Raw genomic sequence first — 16,725 nt, forward strand, 5'->3', positions numbered from 1 at the left:
GCGAGGCAGCCCTGAGGTGTGTATGCATTTTGAACAGCATGTATAAGTCTTGCCTGAGAGATGCATATACAGTACCCTGATTTCTTTAATGTTTGCTGGTTTATGCACCTTTTTCATAGAAAAATTCTCAGGCAGACAGTAAACCACCTGCTTGGAATTAATCAAATAAATAAGACCTCAATTATTAGATTACTAACTGACTGCTCAATTATTGCTATTGATTGCTATTAGGCACTTATTTGAGGTCTGGAAAGCACAGATTGATTTTTCAGCATTGTCTGACATTTTACAGAACAAATAAGTTTCATTTTGATCAATCAAACAAGATGAACTGATAATGAAGATCATCATTAGTTACAGCTCTCAGAAAGTGGGAGGATGACAGAGAAAAAAAGACTTAGCAGAAGTGGCACATTATGTGACATCAAACAAATCACGTGTCAAAAAACCTCTGTCCAAAATCGGTGGACACATCAGACACATGGACTGGGAGACGAGATGGAGTGTGACACTCACCATGGGCTATTGATTTGCTCGGGGTCGTCCAGAGTGACTCTAACGGTGTAGAGAACACAGGTGAGAATCTTGAGCGAGAAGTTGAACAGACGGATTCTCAGGCCTGTGGAGTGACAAACACGGCAACATTTGACAAATCAGTTTTTAAACTTCAGCGATAACATCTTGAACTAGTGTTTTTGATCTCTGATGTTTTGATTACAGGCTCACCTTCAAAGCTCCACACATTGTCTGGTAATTGTGTCACATTTCTTTTCCAAATGTCTGCCATCTTAAGTGCAAACCATAAAGCACTACGCCCAGGTTTGTGATTAGAAGTCTACTGCTGCCAACAGATGCCACCTTACTTTTCCTCTTTGGAAACAGATCCAGCCAGAACACTTTAAATTTAAGTGTCTGAAATGCCTTTAATGAGAGGCCTACAGTGACAGTGATGTTAAAGTCCTGAAGCATGACTAATACACATCCATCCTGCTCTGGCACTTTGTCACAACTGATGTCCCTTGATGGGTGGTTCCCAAATCCTCCAAGAATAATGCCAGCACTTTCACTGGCTGAAGGACCACACAGTAAAATAATGATCATCACACAGACATGGCTGATTATTATTGGCTCTGTAAACTGATAGCCAAGCATGACATGCACCACCAAATACACAAGATGCACGATACTGGACATGCTATGCCGATATAGCAGGAGAGCTTGGGCTGATAACCGTTACCGATATATATATACATATGTTTTTCCCTGAGTCAAACTGCAGAGGTTGTTTCATCTCTTATGGAGTGAAATTAACATAATATTTTTTCACACTTTTTTTTTTTTTTTCAATTTTATTGAGCAAAACAATTGAACGTAAAAAAAACACAATAGTGTAGAAGTCAAGGAGCTAGCTGCCTATTTAGCCCACGGTTGTGGTCATTATTCATATCAGCAGATCTTGATGTGTTTGCCAATATTGGATAAAACATTTTTTAACCAATATCTGCCGATACAGATGTTGTGCCGATAATATTGCACATCCCAAAAATATACAGAATACAAAAACTTGGCTGCAAACAGAGGATGGTGCAAGCCTTCTTATCCATTTCCAATCAGCTTCATTAACGACATAACCGCTTGTGATGTGACCTCTTCAGACACAGGCCTACTCATCAGACTGTGTTGCTCTATGTCAAAGACTATTCCTGAAAGTGGCAGTGAGAAGCAGAGCCAGTCACATCAACCTACATCACTGTCAAGGATGGGTTAGCTAAATGTTTTAGCAGAGACGCACAACAAGATGCAAACTGGCTTCCAGACACAATGCACCAGACCACCGAGCTGCACCAGAGTTTTCTCATTATCTCCTAATGAAAAAAGGACTGCGGCCCTTCCTCCCCTGTCAACAAATGTGACGTACTGTACTCTTTATTCTATGCTGGGCAGTCTGCACACCCAACACACAGTCATTTACAATGAGGCATTCAATATAATAATGGAGAAAAATAAAATATGACATTACTAGGCAAAATTTCTTACATTGTGCTTTTATTTCTTCCATGATCTTAGATTTTCTAGGCAAGAGGTCGGCAGCATGATCACCACTTTCAGCTGTACTTACTTGACCTTTGGTTCTTGATGAAAAAAAGCTTCAACCTCTCCTTGAAGGTGTTTTCATTCACGTAGAACTCCACCTGCACCCTGTGGGCAACAGGGACACAAATGTAACTTAAAACATGGATACTGATGTACATCATGAGGGTCCTAGTCAACACATTCCCAACAATTGTTACTGTCAATGCAGAGCGTTTACTGATACTACTGTACATAGAAGTGCCCGTGAAAGAGTTTCTATAGCAACATCAAACATACATTTTTTTTACAAAGAAATTAAGAAAAAATACTTTTTAACCACGGAATGTGTCCCAAAGGTGTCACAGAAAAAGAAAACGAAGCTTAGTGTCATACTTAACCACCCGGCCACAGATTGAATATAAATAATAGATGTAGTCTTTGTTTCTGTTCGGTTCACACTCCTGTATCCTACGGACAAAATACAGCTGGTAACTTTAACCATGCAATTGCTATAATTGTTAATGTTTCTAGTGTGCCTTATGGGAATTTAGGTCTGTAAGAGTTTCTGCCAAGTAATCCTGTTATCTTACAGTCAGTCATTATATGTATAGTTTCACCTTCAAAGTGCAACAGTATAAGCCACATTATGCAAGAGCTTCATTCCTCTTGAGCAACATTGGAACTTGTTCAATAATGCAGCAATTACAAATAAATATAGACCTATTTTCTCCATACACAGTGCACTCTCCTCATGGTGTACTTGCAGTTATGCATATGCAAATGCTGACTGTAAACACATGACAAACTGAGATTAAATTAGGTTACAGCTTCTTTAATGCTCCACTGAGGCGTCATTTCAAACTGATCTATTCATCTATGACACAGACACATGGGAGGAGGAAGAGGAGTGTTTTCAAACATTTCTATTTTAATATTTTATATACTTATTTACTATCTAGCCACACAATATGAAATATAATTTGGTGTAGCAGCATGTGGCACAAAACTGTCAATTAACAATTGATAATAGTCTCCAAAACAAAAACACATGTAAAGAGCTTTGATTTCTTTGTAGTGATTACACTGTGTGTCAAATCTACAGGTATTAAACTTGCATGAACTTAACTTAACCTTGGATCATTCATCACCACAAGTGCAAACGATGATGTAGCTACTAGATTATACAAATAGGTAGTGTAGTAACTGATCTCTGTAATACAGACATGGTCACTAATGAGCATGTAGGGAAGGTAATGGCATCACGGCTCAGGGAGGGAGCCTTGTCTGACAAGATGAATATAGAGCACAAAAAAAACACGGGAGAAGAGAGAGCAGAAGGCAATTACAGGGATGAATCCTGAGGGAGGTATGTAGCCTTTGTGGAGATGAAGTGTGTAGGTGGAAGACGGTATGTGTGCACCATCTTCCAGCTATTCTCCCGTTTCTGTCTTTATCCCCCCTGTGACAGCTTCCAAAACAATAAATATTGACTTGCGCGTCGCAGTGCATGTTATGTGTTTCCAGTGCGAGCAATTGAGCACATGTGCACTGTGTTATAGGAAACGACCACTCCACACTCTCCCAATCCCCGTGCCGCCATCCGAATCTAATGCACAGCACCATGAAAACCACATAAACACAATGTCTCAACTGCATCATCATCTGTGAAGCAGTAAAACACCGTCCTTACCATGACAGCAAATCAAGCGATCAATAATGCACAGACTCGTTCACTGACACAGTTATAGGAACAGTCAGTAAGTGGAAATTTAAAAGGTATCTTCAATAAACACAATTATTTTTGCATTGGTGGGGCAATACTGAGAGAGTGAATGAACCATGTGTGCATGGGGATAATAAACATCTGGCAGCATGTTTGCCCTTCTCGTAATGATTAAATGTAAAGGCTTTTCCTGCTTTTCTGGATGCAAAACAAGCCACGTGCTGTGCAGTCTGTCAGTAAGAAATTGTTTTTTAAGTTGCCAAACAATTTTATATAAATATATAATTGTGATATTAAAGCCCACATAGACCGGAAGCTCCAATTAACGCTGCGTTTGTGTGTGTATCTGCGTCATTACCTCGTTTATGAAACCCTAAAGTTTCAGAACAAACAGTTCAGCCACTGCTGAGAAAATAGTGTTGTATTGTTTTCCTGGGCTCTGCGAAGCGGATCGGCACTTCCTTAATTTGATGTCGTCATCAAAAATCCTCACCACTCCTCTCACCACCGTAGCGCCTCCTGGTGCGGGCACTAGTCCGGGCACATCCGGTTGCGTACATTCAACCACAGAAGAAGAAGAACTACTCTCGGTGTAGCTGCTGAGATGCAGAGCATCCACCGTGCCAGAGGGGAAGCTGTGTATCTGAGAGCTGGCCTATCTATTACGTCACTTCCAGGTACCTGGCCAATCACAGGACAGTGGGAAAGCTCTCGTTGGCTGGCCAATCACAACACAGTCCACATTCTAGGGGTGTGGTTTTGGTCTGAAACAGTGCGGCTGACGAGAGAGTCAGTGAGGAGATATTTTGATCAGCTCGTTTGCAGCGATTAGGAGGTTTTTAATCATGAAAACAAGTTCATATATGTAAGTAGACCTCCATAACTAACATATATGTGTGATACAAGCATTCTATGTCACCTTTAAGATATTAATATTTTTTTTAAAAGGTGAAAACGTGTTTGCCTATTATCTACTCAGATGTTTCTTGGTGACAGGAAAAGCGTGTTCATTTAAAAAAAGGTAGCAGAAGAAAAAGTCAGCAGCCTGTAAATCACGTTGTCATTTTTCTGTGAAAAACTCTTTCTCTTTCAGAAATGTTGACGACATTTCTGTATGTCGTCAACCTACCATCGAAATGGTGAAAATGTTGCTTCTCTATATGTTAGTGGAGCATTTACATTAATATTCTGTACAAACACTGATGAACCGCGCCGTACGTGGACTCTGGTCACCACTTGAGCAGCAAGACCAGAAGACTACACACACAACAGTGAAGATGTAAAAACATCTTCAATACTTGAATCCAAGTCAGTGTAGAACAACAAAACCATACAAGTACTCACATTATTTTCTTTGGCATCTCAGTCACCTTCAAACCATCACCACCAAGCTTTGGACATTAGCCTAATAGTCAAGTGTAAATACAAGTAGGCTGAATATCCATATACTGTAGATTTACTGGCTGCACCTTAGAAAGGTTTACACATACTAAGCAAGGCATTAGAGATGAATGTTAACATGTGGGCACAATAAATTGACGGTGCTAATGTATGTGCTAAGCTAACAGGTTTACATGTAGAGGCTTGTGTCCGCAATATGTCCTTATTCATGGAGAAAGCAACAAGAGCCAAATGTATAACAGAAGGGAAAGTTGGAGCTGAGATCCAGCTTTTGGTGTTTAGTCTGATTTATGCTCAATATTCGAGGATGAAACCATCTGGCCATATTCATTTCGGCCTTATGTGCACTCTGTGAACTCTTACGGGCATAAACAAAACAGCAGATTCAAAGCAGTACCATGGAAACTCATGGGACTACTATTGTAGCCAATAGTTAAGGTCAATCAACCATAGGGAGAAATGAGAAAACATTTCAACAATTTTGCAAGCTGGCAAAAAAAAAAAACAATGTCAACAACAATGAAGCTGCTTTTACCTCTTCCATAAGGGGTACAGTATCACCACCTCAACGATCGCCATGGTTGATGTTGACAACTTTGCACTGCCCTCCAGTGGGTATACTGCTTAATAACCATGCCAACTTAAAAAAAAACACATGGAAGTACAGTATGGTGGCAGGGATGGTTACATTGTTGGAAACAGACATATCTTTTTTTGCAGGTGAAGTCAGCATGAATGATACGGGGAGAACACACAGACTCACAATGCACGCAGTTGTACACATGACCATTGCCAGTATGCATTACAGTTACATGCATGCCTTGCCTGAAACACTGAACAACTACAACTCAGTAAATGAACATAAAGCAAAGAGCTCACTGACCTCAGGATAGCCTGCATAAAAAAGGCTATCCTGAGCATGTGGAATATTGCATCACAGGGACAAACTTAGGTGAAGAACAGTGTCAGTTAACCAAGTAGAATATCACCTGAGGATAATCATGATCATGGAAGCTGTGGAGGTAAGTTACAACACTTATAAGTCTTGAAATGGTGCACTGATGCTTCCTGTCGCGTCATGTAATGCCTATTTGATAGCAGTAAAACAAACATAAAATACCCATTGCTAAATAAATAAATAAATGACCACACATGTTGGCATAGCAACATGTGGCAAATACTGTCTCTGGCCACTTAGGTTGCATGAGAGGAAGCTTCCCTGAGGGTTTGTAATAGGGGGACGTAGCATCTTTAATTCTAATCCCTAAAACAAAAGAACAATCTTTTATTCTCTGCTTCTTTTCCACTGAGCTGGATATGACACTCCCCACAGTGAAAGCCCTTCTTGCCCTGTAGCCTCATTACAATGCAAAAATAATAGACCTGGTAAAGAACTCTGTCAAATTAAAGTTAAAGCTGTGAAGCCTCATGAGGATAGCGTATACTTTGCGTTTAGGGGTGCAATGATTCATCAATTAATTAATTACGATCTACTACTAAATTGTCATCTATTCTGATAATCGATTTGAATGGTTATTTTTAACTTCTTAAATGTGAATATGGTCTGGTTTCTTCTTTCCATTTAACAAATAAATCATTAAAACTGAATAATTGTTGTTGACAATACAAAAAATTTAAGGACATCAACATTTTGAGGTTTGGGAAACATTGATCATCAAATCTCACACAAGTTTGTTTCCAGAGTTAAGTGGTGCTAAGTAGGGATGGGAATCGGTATCAGTCAGTATCGGTCCGACACTGGTCAAAATCACTGGATCGAATGTTAGACAGATACAATATATACAGATGCTATATATCGCATGCTTCACAATGCACAGGCTGTAAAAGTGTAAATAAAAATCAGCTAAGCCATTTTAGCTGAGTCATGTTTGGGCTGTTTATTTCTTCTTTTCGGGAGACCAATATTTGTTACACAGTTGGAGAATTATGTCTGAAATGACTCAGTGCAAATGTGTTATTAACAGTTTCATAGTTCATAAATGGTCTAAAATGACTGTATCGGACCAATATCGGTATCGGTAGATAGCCTACACGAGTTTTTGATATTGGAATCGGTATTGGACACAAAAAATGTCATCGGGACATCCCCAGTGCTAAGATCGAAGCTTGACTATGTGCTATTTAATTGGACAACTGTCTTTGTCAGAGTACACAAGCATTAGTCAGGCATACTTTTTGAGGCTTTCAACAGTTTATTGAATGAAGTGTGTCTGCCTCCGCTACAGTAGGTGCACTGGCGATATGCCCTCTTTCAGCTTGCTAGTATTGGATGATTTCTAGGTTGATCTAATTACGTCACAGACCAAAAACAACTTTAGCTGATGGCTGGTTGGTAGCATGTCAATCACTAATCTGTGTCTTTCAAACACCCATTAATCTCGAGATGACACAGCATAGATCCGCTCTCCTATCAATGCACCTGATTTTGGCCATGTTTTTCTTGTGGCATTTCCTATTATATATTATATTATATTCAATTTAGTACAATTGCAGTTAAGATAATAATTCAGTTTTTCCTGACATCATTTAAACATCTTAGCTGATACACATGTGTGGAAGGTAGACAGAAAATATTTGCTGTGTTTGAGGACCAAGACAACACTTTCCATGAGCAATAATCGAAATGCACTGCAGAATATATTTTTATGACTTGGTTTTTAATCATTTAAAAACACTCATTTAAAGGAGCTGTCACATGTAAGAGTCTGTCAAGAAGCTATATACAAATCTGCAATTATTATATCAATGCTGCGATGATTGGTATCCTGTGGCTCAAAGACAAAGGCCTGATTGTAAAGGGCAGCAACATTTTGCAGTAACCTGAGATAATATCACCGTTGTTCATGTTTCATGGTGCAGTGAGGTAACTGAGGTACTGGGTGAATTTGTTTAATCAAACAAAGGCACCATAAATTAGTCATTGATAATTTATAATACTGCATAATTTTCTAGGCATAATAACTAAAAAAAAGCAAAGCAAAAGCAGAGCTGTAATAAGAAAAACCTACTGATGAATTACGAGTGGAAATGTACGATGGAGTATTAGGGCCACACTTGAAGAAAACATTTTCTTGCCATGAAGAGAGTCATCTCGACATGTCGACTTTAAACTTGACATGTCAAGATTAAACTCAAAATTTCAAGAATAAAGTTGGAATATCAAGTCAAGATTTAAGTGGAGATTTTGTCCATCAGAGAGAGCGACCGCTCCACAGAAGCTGCCACTGAATCCGGACAGTCAGTCTCAGAAGTGGTTGGAATGTGAACCAGAGCTTGTAACCTGCTGAAATTTTTCTTGACTGGAAGCAGTAAAATATCAATAATGTAAAGTCTCCCTGTTAAGTCTCAGTCTCAGACTGAGTGTCTGTATTAAGTGGTAGCTTCTGTCGAGCATTCACTCTCACTGATGGACAAATATTAAAGGTGTCTTGGCAAGGAAAGAAAGAAGCCCAACAGCTCATACAATGAGCAAGCACTAGACCATCAAGAACTCTCTGACAGAACCAGACTCAAACATGTGCAGCCATCTGCCTAGGTTGGTTGGGGTGAAAGGAAAATAGGAGATGGAGGAGCGGTTGGGGACAGAAATGGGGAAAAGAAAAAAGAGAGGAGTAACAAAAAGAGATGAGAGATGGAGACAACAAATCAACCTTTCAACAATCAAATAATATAACATGTATGTTAAAAAAAATAGGAGGAAAGGGAGAGAATAAGGGAAAGATGGAACATGAACCAACATAAAAAGAACAAAATAGGCAGGCTAGGACAGACTAACCCTCTAAAATAAAACTAAAATTGTAAAAAGAGCACAAGGAAAGATGGGGGACAGAATAGACGTAGGGGACACGAGTGGAGGAGAGAAAAGATGAGAGAATGACAACTTGCAAATTTGCAAATGACATTGAATTAAAATGTGCCCTCTCCTTGCATACAATGCCACTTTCAGAGAAGGTGAAGTATGAGCCCCTGTGCACGCACACTACAAAGACAGCCAACAATGATTGCATGGCATTTAAAAGGCATGGCATTCAGGTAACCAGCATTATACATCAGGAACATGCAGTGTCACATAAGTATTCAGATGCAGATATTCAGAATATTCACATATTACAGTGATGTTTCTTTCAGATTGTGCAGCAGAAAAATGTAAAATTACCACCAAGCCACAGTGACCACTGGCCACTCAAATCTATACATAATAATGCATTCACTAAGCACAAACAGGTTTGTGAGGTCAGTGACCTTGGCCGTTAATAATCGACCACTACATTCACATCAGTTCTGTCAGTCAGTCAGTCATCATCTACCGCTTTATCCTCCACCAGAGGGTCGTGGGGTGCTGTGCGAATCTCAGCTACATCGGGTGATAGGCGGGGAACACCCTGGACAGTTCGCCAGTCCATCGCAGGGCCACACACACAGATAGAGACAAACAACCATTACTCACACTCACTCCCATGGTCAATTTAGAGTGTCCAATTTAACTAAGCCACACATTGCATGTTTTTGGACTGTGGGAGGAAGCCGGAGAACCCGGAGAGAACCCACGCACACACGGGGAGAACATGCAAACTCCATGCAGAAAGGCCCTTGTTCCAACTGGGGCTCGAACCCGGGTCTTCTCGCTGCAAGGCAAGAGTGCTAACCACCAAACCACCGTGTGTCCCACATCAGTTCATCAGAGTCAAAATAAAGATTTCCACCAAAATTGAAGAAATCATGTTCAAGAATGGTTGGATGGACAGACAACCCAGAAACATAATGCCTTCAGCCTGACACAGAGGAATAAAAAAAACATGTTTATTGTTAGATAAACTGATGACAAACTAGTTTAGCTACTTGAGGATGCATTTGCCTTTTTTTTATTTTAAAGTTGTTGTTGCTGAACATAACACGGTGCTTGCACAGAAGTTGTGGTTTCCTGAATGTGCAAACGAGATCTTTGATTGGCTAAAACCAAAACACAACATTTCCTGTGATGCTGGTGTTGGTGTGACATGCCACCAGCCACCACAGTCCAAAAACATGCAGATGTTCTAATTGAACCGTGAGTGTGAGAGTGGATAGTTGTTTCTATGTGGCCCTGTGATGGACTGGCAAACTGTCTAGGGTGTACCCCGCCTCAAGTGACATGTGACATGGGAGTGACATGCCACAGGAAATTCCAGTATACCAGGCATGTTGTGTTTGCAGTTTTATTATAGACAAAAGTGAAATGACAGTTCTAGACTTAATGTCTAATAATGTTTATTATAATTCTTCCCTATAACCTTATCAAATGAAATACATGCATTAGTCTCCATCACCCTGAATCTCTAAGAGTAAGAGTGATACGATGCACACTTCTTATCGTGCACCACTCAGCACAAGATCACAATCTTATTTCCAAGGCTTCATCAAACAGTACACTCTCAAATGGCATCCCATCACAGCTGAATGGTGAAGCGTGAGAATCAGTTCTGCCAGTGGCTGCTATATGACAGTAAAAAGAAGATCTTAGACTGTATAGGAGGTAGTAAAGGTCATTTTAAACAAATTGCAATGTTGTAAATTCACTTTTTAAAATGTGTTACTTGGTGGTAGCTCTAGAAATGACACACTACAGACTCAGAGGAGCTACAATCTACATTAAATAACATACTTGCAATGCTGAACAGGATGTGGCAAACAGACGGATGATCTATAATTTTTTACATTATATTTTCACCAAATGAATATTAAAGCATTACATCAAGTCGGTTCACAGTCCAACATGACCAATTTAACCTCCTGTCTGAGTCACTGATTTTGTTGATGTCCTTTCCCACCTTTGCTCGACCTTGGTTTGCTCTCATTGAATATATTTTTGATGTTTTTCGACTTAATAAGTACTTTTAAGATAAGTGGAAGCAATAAACCCAAGTCAAAGCTGAAAAAACGTTCTTTAGAATTTGAAAGCACTTGTCATTTTACTCCTAATGCGTACACTTTCCAGTACATCTTTGTGAGCTTCACAGACTACATTTCATGAAGAGCATTCCAAGTTTGACATCATTCAATTATTTGTACTTTTGGAACTGATTTAATGGTTGTTTCCAAGCCGCTGTCGTTTTCTTGACCAAACCAAACAGCACAGATCAATTTGCTGCAGTGGATGTACACACATTTAACCAGTACTTTAAGAATTTAAAAAGGGAAGGTCCACAAATTATGAATGAAATCAGACAATTTTCAAGTTACTGATAGGTCCTCCGTGCTTCAACTCTTTTATCACCACACCCAGCAGCTTCACCATCACTCAGACAGCTCAGTTCACTGCAATAAAGGCCTTACTGTACACTTGAAACTATTACAACAGCTGAAAAAAAGGCATAAACATTCTCACAGTCAGCAGCGTGCAAAGGTAACAGCAATTGATGGTGATGGAGATTTCAGCAAACATTTCACCAATATAAGCTTTTCAAGATTCTCTCTCTGCTCACATGATTGATGTTTCAAGCAGATGTTACAGTACAATCAGAGTGAAGACTGGTGTGCATAACAAACTAGATTAATAATTTGTAATTTAAACCACACACACACAAGCCGCCTTTTCACCATGAATTGTGGTGTGGCTGAATCTGTGAAGAGTCTTTGTCACGACAACTGTTGAAAAGGCAGCCGCAATGAATGGGTTATTACCCGCTTTTCAATCAGTCATAACCACAATACACATTGTCAACTGTGATGATAATGGCAAATGTTACTCTAAAACATAGACAATTAGAATTAAAATGTGTTATGTTTGCACACACACACACATACCAATTAGTGATTGTGAATTTGACCCATCCTTATACACACCAGTAGTGAACACAAACAAGCCAAGTGCAGAAGCAGTGGGACTGGGTGCCTTGTTCAGGGCCACCCCAGCCCTTAACCCTTCCCAGGATTTGAACCAGCAACCCTCCGGTTACAAGCCCAACTCCTTTCCTGTCCGAGAGGCACTACATCCATGTCCACATACAGTACAAGTTTGTTAAATTTAAAAGTAAATGGTGCTTTTGTGCTTGAGAACAGTTCATGATCAGTCCTGTGTACAGTTACCACAGCAGGTCACAATCCATGCAATGCAAGCATGATGCTGCCAGAGACTTACTGGGCATTGGTTGAGTCCATACTGTACTCCTCCTGATACCTGGATGCGGCACACATGGACACAGACAGGCACAGATTAGGAGAGAGTGAGGTTGTCAAAACAGGAAAGGGAAGGAAAAGGATGAACAGCAAGAAAAGGATCCCACTGCAGTCAGTGTTCATCCCAGCTCAGATACAACAATTGCATTACCTTGAGGGAGAATCTGACTTTTTGTGCAGAAGTATCACAGAGAGCCACGTAAACTAGTTTATATTCTTTGTAGAATATCATTAAAACCCGAACATATTCACCATGTTGGTTATACCCAAGACTTTTCCACCAAGGTTTCGTTGAGTCATCTTCAAACTCTACAGTGAATTTTATTTCCTGAGCATGGCAGGAAATAAATGTAGTCAGAGTTTAATTCACAGGACACATGTACAGATTATGTACTGACTTCATTTAAAAATATACAGTAACGTTTCAGTTGACTTGAGAACAGATGGGACACCTAATGCAAACCACAGGGGATCAGTGGACACACCCTGTGACTCAGTCAATGGTTGCTACACTGAGATGACCAGAGGAAGAACAGGGAAGTCTGTAACACTGAGGGACATTGACAGACAGAGAGACATACTCAGATATTGATTTTAATGACTAGGGGTTAAAGGTACAAAGCGATCCAGACAAAACCAATATGTGACTTGTTTATTCAGTGTTTTAACGTTGTCACTGCTCCATCAACCGATCATTCAGGTGCATTTTATGGTTCAATGTAAACTGAAAATGAGCCATGATTTAAAATTAAAAGTGTGACTCAGATTATCCATTTCCTACATCGTATTATCTTTATTCTTCCAAACATTTCTGTCTGATAATGCTGTATAATAAAATACTTGGATTGTATTACATTAAGCAGTTTTTGTGTCATGAAAACAAAAGCTGTCGTTTGGTCAAAACTATTAATTAGAAAGAGTGAAGGAATTTCTTTAAAAACCAATGGTCATTATTTGCCGGTTGAAGCGTTAATGCTTTATGATGAAGGAAGAAAACGTCATCATACCATTAACCTTTCTTTAAAAATTGACTAATGGATTGTGCATTTATTCCAGGAAGCAGCCACTGTAGGTCACAAGAGATCTTATACCTTTTTGAGTAACTAATAAAGAACCATTTGCAAAAGAGCAGCCTCCATCATCACTCCCACAGGATTAATTAGATCACCACTTTTGGGATATCACTGAAGTCAAAGGGCTTTTAGTGGCAAAATATGAACATTTCCAATGTTACTTTAGTTGCAACCATACTAAAAATTACAAAAAAAAGTGTCATATGAGGATTTTAATTATCAATCACACTGTATGTTGCATTTAAAAAGAAGAAGAAAGAAAACAGATTCTGTTTAATATTCAATTTTGAAACGATATTAGGGAGATTAAAGATGCATTTGAATTTCGTATTTGATATTTAAAAAGTTGAACTGCTTTCACAAATATGCAACAGACTGATGTAGTGTACAGTATGTGGCAGAGTAACACTTATTTTTAAGCTATTTGGCTAAAAACACTTGCCACTAGAAAGGCTATCAGCGTAATTATTAGGGTCAAACAGAACCTAATAAAAGTACTGTAGGTTCACATTGGAAATACAGTATAGAATGAGTCTGTTTATCAGAAATACGACATCACACCAATGAACAACTCTGCAATAAAAGATGCTATCTGGCTGCTAAGAGCTTTAAAATGAGCCTCCATTAGCTGATTCACTGATGCACGCCTCTCTTTCTCCTTATCTTTAACATAAACCAAAAACCAAAAAAAAATCCAAATATTCATGCAGCTAACACCATAATGCCCTTGAAGTCCGAGTGTAATCATGAGATGTACAGCAAAGACGAAAAGCAATTCTCACCTCTGTAGCTGAGCAGCGGAGATAACGATGCAAAACGACCAGCACAAGTACAATTACATGCACTGAGAACTGCCTCGAACACTAACTGATATTAAGTGGGATGGGATCTTAGACACATACATCATCTCTGCGCCACTTTGAAGGACAAATGGGAGTGGTAGTTTTCAGTCTGTTGTGTTTACCTGCGTATGAACGCGCACCAACTTCTTCACATCAACGACACTTCACACACAGCTCAAGTTCTCCTGTCCAAGCGTATGAAATAGGGAAGTATACATTTTCATACATTATGAATGAGAATTTATCTTTATATGAAAGGTATCATTCTCAGAGAGATGGCCAGTTTCTATCATATACTGTACCACTATTACACCTGAATTAAGCAGTACAGTATAAATGGGTTTTTAAATGCATGTAAACCCACAACAAAGTGACAATTCCTATTGAAAATGTTTGCCTTTCTGCTTGTGTTACTCCTTTGAGTCATTTTGGTTTCACAACCACTTCACACTCCATAAATCAATGTGTCAGTTAACTACCTGGCAAGCTAATACATGGTAAAGGTCTGGAACGACACACAAAAGAAAAAGAGGACCATGGAGAGTGGTAATGTTCTAGTGGTTACACTTTTCCATCTTTCACTTCAGTCCTTTCTCAAACTCAATTTTAGATCATTGTGTGAAATGTGCACGTTAGAGATGGCATCTATAGGATGCCACTTGTGTCCATTCCCAGACAAAAAAGCGAAATATCTGTGACATTGATGTAGAGCTGAAACAATTAATCGATTACTAAATTAATCAACAACTATTTTGATAACCGATTGATCGGTTTGAAGCTTTTTTCATGTTTAAAACAACAATTCCGATTGTTTAAGCGTCTCAAATGTGAATATTTTCTTCATTTCTTTGCTCTGGATAACAAAGGAATCATTAAAAGTTAATCATTTTGGTTTGAGGACAAAACAAGACATTTGAGAACATCATCACTTCCAGGTTTGACGAAAACCAATGAACATTTTTAAGGTTTTCTGATATTTTATGGACCAAACGATTAATCTTTAATTATGAAAATAATCGTTAGTTGCAGCTCTACATTGATGTTTATTTTGATGCTGAAACCTAATGAATCGTAAGCTACGACACAATACAGTGTATGCCACTTGGCAACGCCATCAGTTGCATCATCAGCTGCGACACAAGTCGGCGATGCAATTAGCATGCACCAGTGGACCAGCAGAGAATCAGCCTTTCTGTGGCAATCATTCTGTTTATGTGTGCAGAAAGAATTCCAAAGAAAATCCCCCACACACACACTGTGCAACATACCGTTTACATTCTGCCTCCAGGACTGTGACAACAGCTATTTTTGAACCTCTCGATTGAGGAGACACGATCAAAGGGATTGCCGTGATTGTTTCACATTGGCAGCTTTCATCTGGGAAAGCCCAACACTGTACAATGTATACTGGGTTTTACACAAGCCATGGCATCTGCTCTGAAGATCAGAATGCTTCACTTGTTGGTCTTGTGCAATCAAGCCACTTTTAGAAAACCTGTGTTAGTGCTCCTTCACACTTTCTGCTGAGATTTAGCACAGCTCAAATTCAGTACAGACACTGTTTACATACAGCATGAGCTGAATCTGGCAGCTTTTTTCCCCCAATATTGCACTTCCTTCTTCTTTAAGTACTCACATTGATTATATGCTACGGGACTAACTGGTGCTTTTTAATAAGCTGGAAAAGACAAGTGAGAACTGTTTTGATCGATGAGCTGACCTACATGAACACAAGTGTCACATACTGTGTAAACACACACATACGCAGCTTTGTGCAATTATTCTTCTTAGGACACTGCACTGACTAATCTAGTCCAATACCTCAGTAATTAGCTTCTGTCACATATGGACCAGGTTTTGGTCTTCATAAGGGCTAATGGTCCTAACAAGGTCAGTGTTTATGCCAGAAAAAGTCCTAAAGAGGTAAGAAATACAGGTATACACACACACAGTATCTCAGTGTTACAAAGACTTGCATGCTGTTCAGTGTAACCTGGGATCTTGTTATTTTTGAATGATTCCACAGTCAGCAACTGAGAGATTTCTCCCTCCTGGTTTAATGAACAGCAAACTTGAACAACATCTAATTTACCACAAGAAACACCACATGCAAACCCCCTCATTAGACATGGGTACTCGAATTAAAATGATGGCAAAATTGTTCAGTGAAAAGCAAGAGTGCTATTTATAAAGACACAAAGACAAATGGGAGGACAACTCTCTTACAATCACAATGTAATTGAGCAGCACCATTTACCAAAGAACGCAGAATAGAAATCAGAAAACTGCAGACAAATTACACTCTATCACTGAGATAGTGACGATAAAAACATGCATAAAACATTGTATGTTAAGTGGACAGCTACAATACAGCAATGTGCTACTGTAAAGACAATAGGAAATAGTAGAGCTTATAAACGACGAGTGGAGAAGAGTT

General features: G+C 39.2%; 1 protein-coding gene across 2 annotated transcripts in view; it reads right to left on the reverse strand.

Moving 5' to 3' along the window:
* Positions 1-16,725, reverse strand: part of kcnt1b (potassium sodium-activated channel subfamily T member 1b) — a 51,190-nt gene that overhangs the window by 30,356 nt on the left and 4,109 nt on the right. The window contains exons 2-4 of one of the 2 annotated variants that reach the window (XM_044025734.1): positions 12,336-12,374; positions 2,120-2,199; positions 517-619 (exon numbers count right to left, since the gene is read on the reverse strand). In XM_044025734.1, the coding sequence (XP_043881669.1) occupies positions 517-619; positions 2,120-2,199; positions 12,336-12,374 (222 nt within the window). The remainder of the gene's footprint in view (positions 1-516; positions 620-2,119; positions 2,200-12,335; positions 12,375-16,725) is intronic. The other variant, XM_044025735.1, reaches the window with a different exon arrangement.

Source organism: Solea senegalensis, linkage group LG5, assembly GCF_019176455.1.
Source record: "Solea senegalensis isolate Sse05_10M linkage group LG5, IFAPA_SoseM_1, whole genome shotgun sequence".
NCBI classification, from domain to species: domain Eukaryota; kingdom Metazoa; phylum Chordata; class Actinopteri; order Pleuronectiformes; family Soleidae; genus Solea; species Solea senegalensis.